The sequence below is a fragment of the Talpa europaea genome (assembly GCF_964194135.1).
Source record: "Talpa europaea genome assembly, chromosome: 10".
Classification (NCBI taxonomy): domain Eukaryota; kingdom Metazoa; phylum Chordata; class Mammalia; order Eulipotyphla; family Talpidae; genus Talpa; species Talpa europaea.
The window spans coordinates 78,799,335-78,816,500 of record NC_140077.1 but is presented as its reverse complement, the minus strand read 5'-3'; the positions used below and the strand labels follow the sequence as shown (position 1 = coordinate 78,816,500).

Here is a 17,166-nt window from a genome sequence, read left to right as displayed (position 1 = left end):
ATAGGGAACCTAAGAACTATATAAGATCTATTTCCAGAAATTGTCATTCCATTTAGAACTCTGAGTTTGAAAGCTTGAAATTTTTAAAAAATGTCATTTTCTATTGATAAAACAGAGATATACTTAAGCAATAATGATAAGTAGCGACCTTTGGAAAAGTAAACCTGTATGTTAAATCTTTCCTTTTTTAAATATATTGACATTACAGTGTATGACTGATTAGGATTATGATTAAAATCTCAGCTGCACACGGATGATATTAGGAAATGTGCATTTTATGCTGCTAAAATATTTTTGTATTTAAATGAGCACCAGTCTTTTTTTTGGTGTTTAATATTCTTTCCATATCCAGTGTTGATCTCATTATCCATGCATCAGCAGGGAATTACTGTACTGAACAATGAAAGTCTTAGATTGAAAAGATATTTTCCCTTAGCTATCTCTTAGTTTTAATTAAACTTGGAGTTTTTGGTGATTATGAAATTAACATCAATGAAGCAAGCATTTATTGAACATTCACTGTGTACAAGGAATGATGACTCAGAAGGCCCCTCCTTAACTGATCTGAGTTTGTCAAGACTGATGGATCATGGGATACTCTCTTCTCCCTTAACTCTACCAGGGCAGAATCTACTAGAAGTCCCATGAATTTCCATGTTTTTGTGGAGGCTGTTTCCTCTCCCTGTAATACCCCTTACTCTGTTCTTTACCACATGAATGCATTCTTCTTAAGACAAAGTTTGTACATCATTTCCTGCTCAGTTTTTCTTTGTCTCTTCCCTACCCCTAATTTTTTCTCCCTGTACCCCACTCCCTTGGCAATCACACTGCATTGTAGTTGTTTCTTTGCATGCCTGACTCCCTATCTAGTTGCTGCACCTGAAGATCAGTGACTGCTTTTTACCTGTGTAGCTCTAGGCACATTTTAAAAGGTCTAATGGTTCATTATTGATTGATCGGGGGAACTAGGGAGTAAAGGAGTGAGATAAAAAGAATAAATGAAAAAGAGAATGAATGAACCAATTAGTGACAATTGAGTGAATGTGAGAAACTTTTGCAAAGAAAATTCTACCTAGTTAGGCAGAAAATGACTCAAAAGACAACCCAGAACATCTGATAGTTGTCTTTTATAGCTATTACCTGTTATATGAATTTTTTTTTCCTTATAAGCAAGCAGCATCATCTCTGGCATATTTAGTAACTATTTACTGGGAAATAAGGCAAAAGGCTTTTCCCCCTCAATTTCAGTATTTAATTTCTTTGAGAGATACTAAAGTGGTCATCAAAAGTACATTTTCACTGTTGTTCCTAAATTATTCCATGAGACTTTAAGTTAAAAAATAGGTATGTTGACAATTATTTGGAAAATATAAAGTGTTTACTATTAAAAATTCCTAGTTTAAATAGAAAGGACACAAGAAAGACTGAATAGAATTGTGCCTCAGTGGTTGCATTTGACAGATTTTTCTTACAGGCTTGAGAGATTTGGAAGGAAGTTCTGAAAAGCTGAAAAAGTTTCCATATGAAATGAGTAGGGGGAATAAGGGTAATCATGGTTGGAGAAAATAGAGTGCTATTAAAATTTTGAAAAAAATACTTTATGCAAAAAAGAAATTTAAGCACCTGTAAATCATTGGTGAGATGGTTAAGCCATGTTTAATAAAGTAACTATATTATTTCAGAACTTCATGTTGATCTGAACTGACCTCTATGGTGGAGGTTTATGTATTTATCAGTAATTTAAAATTTTGTGTTGATAGACTTTTGGTAGGATACCATGTTTATGATTATCTTCTAATTAATATTTCTGAAAACCTGCCAACTCACTAGGTCTTATTACTACTTTCTATAGGTGAAGAAACCAAAGCAAACTTTGGAATTGGAATTACTAAATCATTAATCAGTTTTCATATTATTTAATGTCTCTCTTGGTCTACATTAAATTTCTATTTGTTTTGTGCCTTTATACTTCCAACCCACTGATAAGAAAAGTTATGTTTTTATTAAAAATTAATTAATGGGGCCATTTTTCAAGTGTATAATATCTTTAAAAATGTTAGTCTACAAGGTCACTTCCAAGCAAAGAACTAATGAAGAACGAATGAAATCTCATAAACTTCCACCTCATAAATGGTAATAAACCTTTTTTTACTTTAACCTCCCTTCCATTACTTTTATCTTTCTTTCTTAGTTAAGAAGTTGCCGCAATGCCCCCTCCTTATTTGACCTAGAGAGGTGGGAAGCTGGATGGGGAGGGTTTTATCCTTCTTTTGTACCCTTCCAGTAGTTTATTGGTGCATCTTAGACATTCTTCCCTGCTGGTTCAATCAGATGCATAAGAATTTCCAGCATCATTTTTGTTATTCTTGAGACAAGAAAAATATTGGTTTTTTAAAAGTATTTAAAATATAAGAATTTAAAAGCATATTCTTTCTATGCTTGATTATAGAATAAACAAAATAATAATAAATTTTGAATTGATCTAAGTGATTTCAGATATTTCTAGGTCATTGTACAATATAAATATATTTACATGGCTTAAAATGAAATGGGAATAACGAAATTTTGAATTTTTGAAATCAACATACAACAATTTCCTTGTTAATGCAATAAGGGCAATGGCATGATCCCATTTGACATTTGAGTAAATAGAAACCCAGAGAGTGTCAAAGCAAATACTGGACTCTAGGATAGGAGATCCTGGAGGGTCCCCATCCCAACTTTGCAGCATTCCACTTGTACTGCGAAAACACACCACCTGCAGTAAACTCTCAGGTTCTGTGTGAGTCAGCATTTCTAATCTCCTTTAGAGTTAGTGATTTTTCATTTTTCTCTTCCCTGTTTGCACCCCTTCACCACCATGTTTTATCCAAACTCCTCTTCCCTAGAGGGGCCCCATGTTCCAGGGAAGAAGCATGATTTTTTGCTCTGCGCACTCTTCTGCCTTGTGATTACTTAGGACTTTTAACATTGGAGGGAAAGGATGAGGAAACTGTTTGCAGAGGGCAGGAAATTATTTTTGCTTGTTACAGTATGTAAAAACTACTACATGTGCTTCAAATACAGTATTAAAGGTTAATCCATAATGTGCTATAACAAAAATGTAATTTGTTATAACTTTATTAATATTTTCTAAATGGTAACCCATAAGGAAAGGAAAATACTAAATGAAAGCTTTAAACTTTATAACTGATTTTTTTTTACCTCACATTTATAAATAATTTTTCTGTATTTAAGTTCAGAATATGCTTAAGGAAGCTTTTTAAGCAAGTTGAATCAATAACAAAAAATATGACCTTTGTTTTCACTGGTAAAAGAACTGTTTTATGTAAATAAGAAACAAAAAAGATGAAAATGTCAGATACAGATTATTTTTGCATTTATTGAGGTAAAGCTATGTTTGTAAAACTTTTTTCTTTGATCAGTCTAAGTAGTTTTATTTTATAACTGCTAGATTCACAAACTTTAATAGAACCATATAAATGCCCTCAAGTTGTTGCTGGAAATTAACCAATGTTACATTGGTACAGGAAGAGTCTACCTAATACAGCCTCCCAAGAATATTTAAATAAGCAACATTATGGCACAAATATATTGTGCAAATAATGTTTAGAGCTTAATCTGTTTTCACAAATATTGCTGTAGTTCTTATAAATTACATAATCCAGTGCATTCTAAGTGGGATGACAATATTTTACTTTAAAATGTAGAAAGACATTTATAATAAATATAATACATAACTGTGACATTATTTACTGAAATTGACAACATTGATTGTTATCTCAAAACACTGTTGTTATAATTTCCTCCCTAAAAGTGGTTTTGGTAAGGGAGATATTGTCATCATTTATAATATCAATTGACCACCTTACTTAAAGTTGCCATATAAGATTAGATCTTTAAGCTTTGAATGCTCCCTTTTTGTTTAAAAATATATTTAAGCAGGCCCTTTGTTCACTTATGCTTCTGAAGTGACACTGGGGACCTGCTCCTTGAAGACATGAATCCAGAACGGTGCCCTATATTTCACATATCCTGTGGGATCCTATAAAACCATGTAACTTTCTGTAAGACTTTCACAGTTTTCAAAAGACACACTGAATGATCTTCAGTTGTGAAATATAGACGTTACATTAGCTTATATCTGTGTCAAATTGCTTTCTCTCCTGCTTTTCCTCTACCCCCAAGTCAATCACTAGTGACACTTTGGTGTACAAGTTGGATACGCCTAATCATTTTGTATAAATATCTAAAGCTCCGAAATATAGTGCACTTTAATGTATTAGGCCCACTTTGGGGTACTAAAATGTGTCCTTGGATAGATGGAAATTGGGTATATCTGGGAGGCTGATATAACATAATTGGTCTCAGAGGGATTAAGATGGGGGTGAAAAAGAAACAGTACCAATAGCACCAGTCTTTATTATTCTATTGAGAATTGTGTTAGTGACCTGAAGCTATAATGCACAAAGAGCCCTATTGTTATTACCTGTACGTGACTGAACTTGATACATAATTGGGTTATCCCCTCACAACAATGACTGTGAACACGGTCTTCTTGTTAATGTTTCTGAAACCATTCTATATGCTTTGAAATATCTTTAGAAATAGATAGCTCAAAATATAATAGTACTTTTTCCCTTTTGTTGGAAACAAATATTCACTCATATAACTTAAAGTTTCATGATCCTTTAGAGATGTCATATTTTTACTTTATATGCTTTTTCTCATTTAAATGTTTCAGTATTGCTTTTAAAATTCCTTTAAGCTTCTGAATTTAACTGTCTTTTCTTACCTGATTTGGGCATTTGCATTTTCAAATCTTATTTTTTGCTATATTTTTAAATTATTATATAAAAGAATATTTTTAGAAAAAAGTACATATTTTTACAAGCATGCTTAAAGCCATGCATACAAAAATTTTACGATAGCACAAACCATGAGCTATTTACTTCTTTTTATTAATGCAATATAGACTGATTTTGAATTTATTTCTGTAATTTAAAGTAATAAATGGAAAGTAATTTTTCACAAAAATTTCTGAGAAAATGAAACCAGACATATAGAAATCCATATATACAATTCTTAAAGTTATTCCTTGAACATGTGTTTTCCAAGCAGCTGGTTAATATAGTAGTTAGACTCATTGCAAAGTACTGGATAAACGTTAAGGATTTTCATAGTAACTTCTTTCTTTCACAGATTTGCAGGAACTTTTGAAAAATGGTAAGACTAGTATTAAAGAATATCTCTAAGATAATTATTTCATTTTGATTATTTAATGTTTGACTTTCTGATAGAAAACTTAGAGGCATTTTTTAAAATGAGGTAGCATTGGTTTACAGCACTGTAATTAAGAGATGTAGGGCACACCCTTTCAAAACGTGTGTTACAACTCTGCATCTACCACCAAAGCACCATTAGTTAGAGGGATGTTTTTTTAATGATTCATCAAGTTGCTATGTAAGAATAAAGAATTTGTCCCATATTAAAATTCGTGGGACAGAATAAAAGAGTACACTTTATTTATTCGGAGGGAGTGACTGTCACTTTAATGAATGAGTCAGATTGGAAATACTATTGAACAGTCACGGTAGTCATAATGCCAGGCTGAATATTTTTGTGTCATCACTCAAATGTCTGTCTCATGAATAAACTAAGCCCCATTGTGAGTTTTGCAGAGCCGTAGAGAAGAGATTTTGATTTGTTGGAGTTGGTTGATTTGTTGGAATTGGTTGCAGTTGGTTGTTTGATTTGGTTAGAGTTGGTCTATGAAATAGGAGGGCAGATGCCATTCATTTTAGAAACCAGATAGCATGAAAACTGTCTGGAAGATCAACCCACCAGTACAAGGGTGGCAGTGAGGGAACCTGCAGACCAAGTTAGAATTTTCCTTTGGCAGTATAGCAAACTAAGTTTAGAAGCCTGGGTTCCAAAGCACAGATGCTTTGGGTCAAATCCAGGCTGTGGCATTTATTGTCTTTTGTTCTGAGGAATATTGTTCCCCTGTAAAATGTGTCTTGAATGGTGACCCCCACTGCTTGGAGTTGTTACGAAGATTAAGTTAAAACATGTAAAAATGCAGAGCATGATGCCTGATTCATAGTAGGTACTCAGTGACTATCAGTCTTTAGGAAATGGTTTGCTCTTCTCTTGGAAGCTCTTAGTTGAAGCCCACAGTTGTGTCATAGAACAAGGAGATATTTTTTGATCTAAAATTGTTCAGGGCCCATATTTCATTGTCCACTGAAAACTTTGAAAAACATCAGTTCCCTTGAGCATTTCAATCTAAGTAACACACAGCCTCTGATTTGTTCACTACCTGCAAAAATCGCACCTCTCCAGTGACAAGTGAGTCAGCCTATTATGTGTGGTTATTTAACAACTGAAAATTTGGAGACTCTGGCAGTTTTTCTCTTCCTCTGATTAGTGACTTTTAAACCCATTTTACAGCCTCTTAATGTAAGTCCAAGTTTCTGATAGCTAAGTGACTATTTTACCCTCCCATTCATTATGACAGAGACACAAATAACTCCATTTAAAAGTGAAATGATACTGTTCTTTTATATGTAAAGAAGAAAGGATGTGGGCCTCCCTGGTGGCGTAGCGGTTGAGCGCTGGGTTGCGAAGCTGCCCGCAGCCTCTGCAGCGCCGGTTCGATCCCCGGCTGCTCCCCGGCCACTGGAGGAGGGTCCCACATGGCACGCAGACCTCTCCTGCCGCCCGCTGCTCCCCTCAGCAGTGTACTTCGGTCCTTCTGCCTGTTCTGTTCCCCACTCTGGCTCTGGTGAATTCTCTCACCCTCTTGCGCTTCTGACTGTACCCAGTGCACAATTGTATAAATGATAAATAAATAAATAAATAAATCTTTAAAAAAAAAAAGAAGAAGAAAGGATGAGCTGTGGCCTTATTTATATAATGTAAATTGTTATCTGGTGTGACAAGAGACAACTGGATGCATGTAAATTTGGATTTTTAAACCAAATTATTAAAGTTAAAGGCATAAAACTGTTTATATAGCAGTAAGATAAAAATAAACTAGTTGTGGTGGTGTTTCCCCTTATTTTGCCAAAAGACTATTGAAACTGATACTTTTTTCCTTTACTAGGTTAACAGTTCAATTGTTTGGTTATCTTTTTTATTTTATTGTGGCATCACAAAGTATTTTTTTAATTGAAGTAACATTACATTACAACATATGTTTAAGATATGCATCACTGAAAATCAATATGTGTATACTACAATAAGTTCGTCACTAAAATTTAAAACAGCAGTAATTACCTCATGTATATCAAGAAAGACTACATCAAATTAAGAATTCAGGCCTATAAAGTCTCCCCTTTTGTATTCACAGTCCCCTCATTTTTTCAGAAAGGATTTGAGATTATTTACAATAAAAAATATGACTTATAGGTTATTAATAAAGAACTAGAAGTACAAATTCAGAACTGGGGATAGAAAGGAATGTAAATCTGCCTATCCTGTTGGCTAATCAAGTGCCTGTGGTTGAGCTTGTCATTTGGTTATTGCTTCCTTTCTGTTTGGTCAAAAAGGGAAGCAGTAAGCAAATTATTTCTGCTATTAAGGAGGAAATATCCTAGTTCTACAAAGAAGACAGAGTTTTCTATTGTGGTAGAAATATCCCATGTAAGTATCTGTGAATAATGTACCAGATAGTGTCTTCCACAGCAATTATATAGCAAACACCTAAAGCATGGCTAGGGCCTCCCCCGTGGTGCAGCGGTTGAGGGCTGGGTTGCGAAGCTGCCCGTAGCCTCTGCAGCGCCAGTTCAATCCCTGGCTGCTCCCCAGCCACCGGGCGGGGGTCCCATATGGCGTGCAGACCTCTCCTGCCGCCCGCTGCTCCCCTCAGCAGTGTACTTCGGTCCTTCTGCCTGCTCTGCTCCCCGCTCTGGCTCTGGTGAATTCTCTCACCCTCCCATGCTTCTGACTGTGCCCAGTGCTTGTATAAATAAATAAATAAATAAATCTTTAAAAAAAAAAAAGTTTAAAAAAAATTATATATAACATTAAAGCATGGCTTTGGAAAGGTGTTTTGGCAGTGGGATAAATTAATTTGCTCCCAGGATACAGCCTTCTGGGGATCTTATTTGATTAAAGGTTAGAACTTAAATTATCCAAAGTTGTAAAAATGAATTTTATCCCTTATAGGGTCTTCCCTAAATTTAATTCTCTTAGAAAGCGTTTTATAGAAGCTATGTGACATACTTTTCAATACTCTTTGAACATTCAAATCTTGGAATATTCAGTTGAACATTCAAATTTTTTAATATTCATTCAAATATTAATATACTCTTTGACAAGGACCTGAAGAAATGGATTCTCTTTTGCTCATTTGCTTAAGGGAAAACAAATAGCAAATCAGGTTGACACCCTTGACCAAAGCTGTTCATTTTGTTCACTGGATGGAAGTCAGACCAACTTCTGAGTAGAATAAAAGTACCTGAGATATTACTGTCTGCACTACTATGATGACCACCTTATAACTAGTACTTCCTGTAATCCCTAGTAACTCATCTCAGATAACCTCAAACCAGTAGTGATGCTGACTAATCATTGCACATTAAGCTATGTGAGGCATCTGAGGAATTCAAACCCAATCACCAATTGGTGGGGGATTGCAGTGCTTTAAAAATAAATGTAAAGGGCTATGAAAGATTTTGTAAAATATCAAATCCCATGTAAATATGGCATTTTTGAAACCCAGACTGGTATCTGCCCTAAGTTCACACATAGCTCACAATTATATTCAGTATAGCTTAATATCTTTTCATTTGTGCGATCTCATTTTATCTTTACAGTCTAGATATGAGGAGAGTCACAGAATCCATTTTAATATACAATTCAGGTATAGATATTAAACCTAAAATTCAGGAACTCATGGTTCTAGTCAGCCTCTCTGACATGATACCTTCAAAACTGCCCCTCTTGCCCTCTCACCATCTCTCTTCCCTGTGTGTCACCTACTTCTGTTCCTGGTGCTAAATGGCAGCAACACCTTTCATATACCCTGGGAAGGACTTCTGAAGAATAGTGTTCCTTACCTGAGTTCTTAGAGGAACTTAATTGAGCATTCTTTTGGTATCACTCTCTTTATGCTCTATCTTTGACTATGTCAAGAAATTGTAAACTGAACTCAGTTCAAATGATCTGTCACTCCTTGCTTAAATACGGATTTCCTGTTGCCTCTATAAAAGGTAAATCCTTATATCTTTCTTTTGAATTTGGCCTCAGTTTATCATTTCATCCCTGTTCATTCAGAAATACTAGCTGTGGTCTCACACTTCCTTCAGCTAAGCATATTTGTTCCTTATGTTACCTCTACTTAGAATCCTCTCAACCCCTTTCCATATTAGAGCTGTGTTCATGCTTCAGACTTCAGCTCAGGGGCCACAACCACAAAACCTGCCCTTTATCCCTCAGCCAAAATTATGCATTGATTTTCTCATTCATTCTGCATGCCAGTGAGCACTGACCATTCATCATTATCCATCCTTCACATGAATTTAGTTTTCTAAGAGAGCGCAGACATTCGGTAAAGTATAGTTAAGTATTAATAGGGCCTTAATAAATAATAGTGAAGTGTACAATGGCAGCCAAATGAAAATATTTTAACACATGACAATAGGGTGATTAGAAACAGCTTTAGAGAGAAAATGTGTGGTACAATGAGTAGACGTCAGCTAGGCAAAAGAGTTGGAGGTTTGGGGGAAAGCATTTTAAGTAGAGGACCAACATAAGCAAAAAGGGGCATGAGGCAGTTTGGTGAGCAAAGAGCTGTGATTGTAATATGGGGTAGCTGTAAGGAGGAGAGGTTGGGGGCTAAAAATGAAACTGGAAAAGTAAATAGAAGCAGGATATTAGAAGCCTGTGAGACACTATGCCAAGTGTATTTGACTTTCCAGAGGACAGTGAGGGGCCACTGAAATGCTTCATATTGAAGTATGGTCAGCTCGCTGTTTATGCAGGTCTAGGGAGAGCAGAAGAAAACTGTAGGCAAGACTATTCCAGGAGTGTGACAGTGAAGACTGCTGTGAGAAAAAAACAAATGGAAGATGTATTAGCTGCCAGGAGACAGTGGAGCTTGGGTGTGATGGCTAGGCACATAGGTAAAACTGTGATAAGGTATTGTGTACAAATTGCAGAGTTTGACTTGAGAAATTGGAGGCTCTGCCCCAAATAGTAAGAACTTGTTTGGGAGGAAATTTAGCAAGACCTCAGTTCTGAACATTATGGTATGAGGTATTTGTGGATAGACAGGCTCAGAAGGTAGTTGGAAATAAGTGACTGGGGCCTATGGGGAGGTCTGAGCTGAAGACATGTGCCTGTGTTGCTCAGCATGTTGGTAGCTTTTGAAGCCATGGAAATAAATGAAGTTGTTTAGGGTTAGAAAGCAGAGTGGAAAGGTAAAGAGGGAAGTAGAGGGAAGAACTTGGGAGCATACCAGTATGAGGAGGGCTGTCAAAAGATAAACCTGCAAAGGAAACTGGGAGAGAAAAGGCAGACAAGTTAGAGGAGAACCAAAATGGTGCCATGAGCCAGAGGAGACTCTCAACAAGAAAGCAAATACAGGACCTCCCCTGTGGTGCAGTGGGTTGAGTGCGGCAGCGTGAAGCTGTCCGCAGCCTCTGCAGTGCTGGTTCAATCCCCAGGCAGCCAGGGAGCAACCCACACGGCGAAGCCGACCTCTCCTGCCTCACCCTCAGGTGAATCCTCTCACCATCCTGTGCTTTTGACTGTACCCCAGTTCTTGTGTAAATAAATCTTAAAAAAAAGAAAAAAAGAAAATGCAAACACAGCGCCAGCTACGTGAGAGGCGTGGGGTCGAGCTATTAGATTTAGCAGCTGGCATATACTGCTGACCTTTGCCAATGCAGTTTCTTCGAAGTACTAGTAGGGAGTAGAAGAAATGAGAAATTGATTTTAGAGGACTTAATTTAATAGGCCAAGGGACTGGATATCGTCTAAGTATAGTTTTTCTCACTTCAAGAGACTTGGCTGTAAGGCAAATAAATTAGAGGGGACAAGTAGTTAGCAGTGGTTCTATGCATTTTTTTTCTTTAATCTGAGAGATACTTAACTGTACTAATAGATGATGACAAAGAATCAGCAAATGAAGAGGAATTGAAAATGTAGAAGAGGAATGATAGACTCATTCACTCATTAAATATTCATTTACATCCAATTATGTGTATTCACTTTCTGGAAGAGATTCCAATGATAGAATTGAGAGTAGGAAAAAAATTCCTTTGACAATAGAAGAGCAAAGATGCATCAGATGTAGCTGGGATTGAAAATGTTGGGATAAGAGGCTGAGGAAGCATAAGCAGATTGGCTTTCCTGTGAGGCTGGAGGTTAGGGTGTGGATAGGAGGAAGTTAGCAGGAGGGTGCCCACAGCAGCCATTGTGCAGCCTGGGGCTCATCAGGCATAACATTTGAGTTGCAAAACAGCCTCTGAGATCCAGCTGCAGTTGGAAACCTGAATCTGGTGACTCCACACTGTGGGTTGTCTGGGATTTTCTCCAGCGGTCCCTGACTTTTAGGATAGGTCTAGGGAAGAGAAAAAAGATTGATTAGTAATGGTGCTGCCAAGTGGTTAAAGTGGCTAAAGAACTGTGTTGTGAGGTCTAGACAGATTGGAAGTGAATGGCACATTCAAAAGGAGAGGATTGACTGGGAGGAAGGGGGCTGGAAATAGGCTGAGGAAGGGTGAGAGACCTGGCAGGACAGCAGCTCATGCTGACTTTTCTTAGGTGACGCGCAGCATTTTGAAGAATAGGCTATGCTTATGGGAAGCAGATACTAAAATGGTATGGAAGTATTAAGGCCTGGTAATCAAGAAATGTTGTATTGGACAGAGTATCCACATGGATGTCACGGTGACCCAGGTGACAGCTGCATTCCTTGGATTGTCACCTCCATAATTGAGGAGGAACAACTGAGTGAAATGAATGCAGGAAAAGGAGGAGAATCATTGCATCTTCTGGGCAGAGTCTTTTTACCTCTGTCTCACTAGATCTCTTGAGATACCTATCACTTTGTCATTTATAAATTGAATTATTTATATGCGTGTCTTAGTCTCACATTTGTTTCCTTGTTAATCTGTCTTCCCCCTAGATTGCAAGCTGTGTAAGGGCAGGTGACTTGTATATTTCATTCACTGCTTTATCCCTCCACCTAATAAAGTGGCTGGTACATAATAAATAATCAGGTTCTATTGAAGGAATGAATGGCAAGGAAGGGGAAGAAGGGTCAGGTTGTCAGGAAGGAAAATGAGTCATTTCCTTCACTTCTCATCCTAGACAATAAGCCTTCCTTTGTGGACAGGTGGTTCAATTTATCCTTAGTGCCCCAAATGCCAACATACTCTCTCTGAGAAACAGTAGATCCTCTGGAAATATTGGAATGGCAAATGCTTGAATTGATGCTGAAACATACTTTAATTTTATAGGGTTTTGGTTTCTTATTTGGTTGAATGTTTATTTAAAAAGCTTAAGAAAAAATGTATCAACATAAGTTGGTTATCAACGTAACCTGATTCATAAATACAGTGAGGTTTGCATATTTGATATCTCATTTTATATTGTGACAAATTAATAATTCCTCTCAAAAAGAAAAATCTTGAAGACAAAATAAACTACATTTCTAATGGAGATTAAGTGACATGAATGAGGAGAGAAAAGGGAACTGCATTGTGCTGGCTCTGTCTCCTGAGCAATTTCTGTTTTGCTCTCGTGCTCGCTGCTGCTCCCACTCCTCACTCCTTACCTATTCTTTTATCTCCTCCTTTTTTATCACTCCTGGTTCTCATCTGTCACTCTAGAGAACTACTGCCTTTTTAGATAACTGCATCATTTCATCTCTAATCTGGGTTGGTTTCTTCTCCTAGAAGAACTCCAGGGCCCACCATTTGCTATATTCAGTTGCAAATCTCACCCTATTCTGTGCTTAGAAGGCAGGAAAAGAAAGATTTCAGGCTGTCTTGAAGGATGTGGCAGCTTTATTCAAAGAATTGTTCTTGCACCTGCTTGTGTTTTGGTTAAGCACTGTGACATTTTGGACAACAGTTTTCCTTTCATCCTTTCTGCTGCTGCCTTTTTTTTTCCCTGAAGATTTTATTTATTTTTCCATAGAAGAACTAGGGTGTAGGCCAGAGGTAGAAGGGTGAGGGGATTCACCCGAGACAGAACGAAGAGCAGAACAGGCGGATCTAATGAAATACACTGCTGAGGGATGCGACGGGTGAGACAGGAGAGGTCTGCTGTGCTATATATGAGTCAGCTCCCTGGCCAGGGATCAAACTCAGGGATTGTCCTGGTGGTAACACTGAGACTTAACCCATAGGCCACCAAGGAAGCCCCTTTATGCTCCTTTTATCCTTTTCTATTTCTAAAGAAGTTGCCTTTTAGTATGCATTATCTTTTTAAATGTGACTTTTATTATAAATGCTTTTTCTGTTATTTTCTGCATTATATATAACTGGATGTATTTTCCCCCTCATTTTAATGGAGAAAATGCCAACTTCTTATTTAAATTTCTGTTAGATCACCACTCTAAAATGCCTGTGTATTACTGTACACCTTAAGGATATTTAATGCTTTTCTCTGCTCTGTTACAAAGAATGAAAATGCTCAGACCCTCAGTAGCTGCAACATCAACTGTCAACATTGTCGAATTTCCAAATGTGAAGTTGAATCATTAAACTTCACTCTGGTTGAATCATAAAATTTTAGGAGTTAGAGTTAGAAGAGCCCTTAGTGGTCATCTGTTCCACCCTTCCTATTTAATAGATGGAGAAATAAATCTCCAGAGACAGTGACTGACTAATCTCGACCAAGTGCCGTGCACCAGCCAGGTTTGCACTGCGCTCAACTGTTCTGTCTCCTCCCAACCCTCCCTAGTCTGGCGAGCCTCCTGCACACTTGCTTCAGCGTGACATTTCCCAGTGACATAAGCCTGCCCCATAGCACAGTTAACAGATGCAGCCCACAGATTTCATCACCATTCATTTCCTCAAGATGAAGGTTATTTTTATGATAGAAATTGATGAAATTATACTAGTAATTTTTTTAAATAAGTGTTAATATGCTGACCAGAAGGAGTTAATGCAAGTTTTCAAAGTAGCTGAATTATTCCTAATGACATGCTTACAAAGCAAAAAATGCTGACTCTTCTTCTTGATTTGGCTTATGGTCTGTGAAAGATAATGTATAGTGTTACACATAGTTTCACAGACCTATGGCAGTTAGAATTACGAATGGCTATTCTTCTACTGGATGGCTCTAGGATCAGATGGAAGGATGTTTGTTTTCTTAACTCATTAGGATGTACCTTTCCCCCTGCAATGTGAATAAGTAACCTCTACTCTGTCATCTGTACAAAGAAGACAGTAATATTGCAACATACAGTTGAGGATTCAAAAACTACTTATAATTTAACTTGCTTGCTATTTATTATTCTTTATTATATTATTTTTTATTGAGGTAACATTGAGAGGTAGAGAGTTAGAGAGACCCACACTCCTTCAGATGTATGTTACTACCCCACACTCTATCAAGGTACCCATAATCCTCCACCAGATTCCATTGAACCTCCTTTTTTACCTTTTGCTCCCCTCCCTTCCTGCTCTGGTAGCCTCAGTTCCACAGTCAGTTCTAAGATTTGTTCTGGTTTCACTTTGTCAATTCCTTTGTTTTGTTTCTTTGTATTCTACATATGAGTGAAATCATCCAGTGTTTGTCTTTTTCCTTCTGACTTATTTTTCTTAGCATAATACCCTCCAGTTCCATCACTGTTGTTGCAAATGTCAAAAGTTCATTTTTCTTTTTTATAACTGAGTAGTGTTCCATTGTGAATATATGTCATATCATCTTAGTCCACTTATCCATGTTTGACATTTACATTGTTTCCTTAACTTGGCTTTTGTAAATAGTGCTGTAGTGAACACAGAAGTGCATGTATCACTTTGAATTAGTGTTTTTGCACTAATACCTAGGAATGGAATTCTAGATCACATAGTAGATCTATTTTTACTATTTTGAGAAACCTCCGTACTGTTTGTCGTAGGACCAGTTCATAGTCCTACCAACAGTGTACAAGGATTTCTTTTTCTCCACAACCTCACCACTTTTTGTTTCTGGTCTCTTTTATGTTGGCCATCCTCACAGGTGTGAGGTGGTATCTCATTGTGGTTTTGATTTGTAATTCCCTGATAAGTGATGCTGAGCATTTTTTTTTTTTTTAATGTGCCTGATGTCATCTGTATGTCTTTGAACTTCTGGGCTCTTCTGCCACTTTTGATTGGATTATTTGTTTCTTTGTTGAGTTATATGAGTTCTTTGCAGATCTTGGATGTCAGGCCCTTGTCAAATGTTTGATGTACAAATATTTCCTCCCATTCTGTAAGTTGTCTTTCTTTTTTTAATGATAGCTTCTTTCGCTGTTTTTAGTTTGATGTAGCCCCAGTTGTTTATGTTTGCTTTCCTTTCCCTTGTCCCCAGAGACATCCCTGAAACCAGTGTTGTGGAGTGTTTTGCCTGTTTTATGGTTTCAGATCTTATAGCCAAGTCTTTATAGTCATTTTGAGTTAATTTTGTACATTATGTGAAATAGTCATCTAGTTTGATTCTTTTGCATACGGCTGACCACTTTTCCCAGTACCATTTGTTGAAGAGACTTTTCTTTCTCCATTGTGTACTCTTAGCTGCCTTATTTTTAGTTTACAGAACTGCTTCCCCTACCCCAATTCTAATCTAATATAAACTAGTTAAAAACTTTTTATGTATTTATATATAATGGCTAATGATGAATGTATGTGATAACCTCTATCTTAATTGCCTCATATAAATTTATTATGTAACTAATTATGAAATTTAAATCAAGATTGTGAATTTAAATCAAGATTGTAAGTTTAGAGCAAATAAGTGTGTATATATCTACAGTTAATTTGGAGCTTTATAGTTTAAAAAAACTATTGTTTTTAGAAAGCTGTCTTCTGATTAATCTTCTCTGAAAATTAATACGGCCATGTAAAGCCTCTTATTGTGGAAAATACTTCTTGATTGACATTAATACTTACCAATAAATATACTTCTCAGAACATTCAACTAACTATAAAATCACTGGCAATAGTCATGTTTGTTTCTAGTCAAGTGAACATTTACTCAGTAAATGTACATTTTCTTGTAAATTTGTAGATATTTAGAATTTCTTCACTCCTAATTACGAACTGAAATGGTCTTCTTAAGCGTGTTATTTTTCTCTCTCTGCAGCTACGACAGTTAGTGAATATGTGCATCAACCCAGACCCTGAGAAGCGACCAGATATCACCTATGTTTATGACGTAGCGAAGAGGATGCATGCATGCACCACAAGCAGCTAAACATGTGGAAGATCATGAAGAATATAACCAAAATAACTTAAAGTATTTTTGTGCAAATCATACCTCCCTGTTTCTGTCTGGGTGTTAAGATTAATATTTCAGAGCTAATGTGCTTTGAATCCTTAACCAGTTTTCATATAAGCTTCATTTTGTACCAATTTAAGTTACCTTTTTGCAAAACCCCAAATGACTTTGGAATAATCAAATTACATGTTAGGAGAGTAAGTATAACATAATGGTTTTTAGTGGCTATAGGTTTTCAGGCCTACGAGTTTTCTGCTGATAAATTTGTGTTCAGATAGACTTGCAGTGCCAATATTGCAGGTGCAGCCTGGCACTCAGCAGGACTGACTCCCCAGCTGGGAAAGTGTCTGAACATGTGACTTGTTTGCTTTTTAGTCATTTATGGACATTTGAAATGAACACAATTGTGAACTTTTGTGATGACTTTATTTGTAACAGTTTGAAGTATGTGTTTTAGTTCTTAGCATTGTAGCTTTCAAATATAATTAAGATAAATGTAGACATATACTATTTGAGAAACATTTTAAAATTCTTTGCTTATACATTCAAAATGCAACTTTTAAATGTGAAAAGATTTGGGGACAAAATGTGAGTCAGACACTGAAGAGTTTTTTTGCTTTATTTTATTTTAATATCTTTGATAGTTTCTTTGCATTAAAATGGTATAAATGAATCCCTTTAAAAAGTGGTTAAGGATTTGTTTGGCTGGTGTGATAGTAATTTTGAAACTTGCACATT

The 17,166-nt window shown here is 36.5% G+C and overlaps 1 protein-coding gene across 1 annotated transcript in view; it reads left to right on the top strand.

The window, feature by feature from the left end:
- Positions 1 to 16,404, top strand: part of NEK7 (NIMA related kinase 7) — a gene marked incomplete at its 3' end in the record, with an annotated part of 87,374 nt that extends 70,970 nt beyond the window's left edge. The window contains exon 9 of the mRNA XM_084245224.1: positions 16,294 to 16,404. Within this exon, the coding sequence (XP_084101350.1) occupies positions 16,294 to 16,404 (111 nt within the window). The remainder of the gene's footprint in view (positions 1 to 16,293) is intronic.
- Between the last annotated feature and the right edge of the window lie 762 nt (positions 16,405 to 17,166).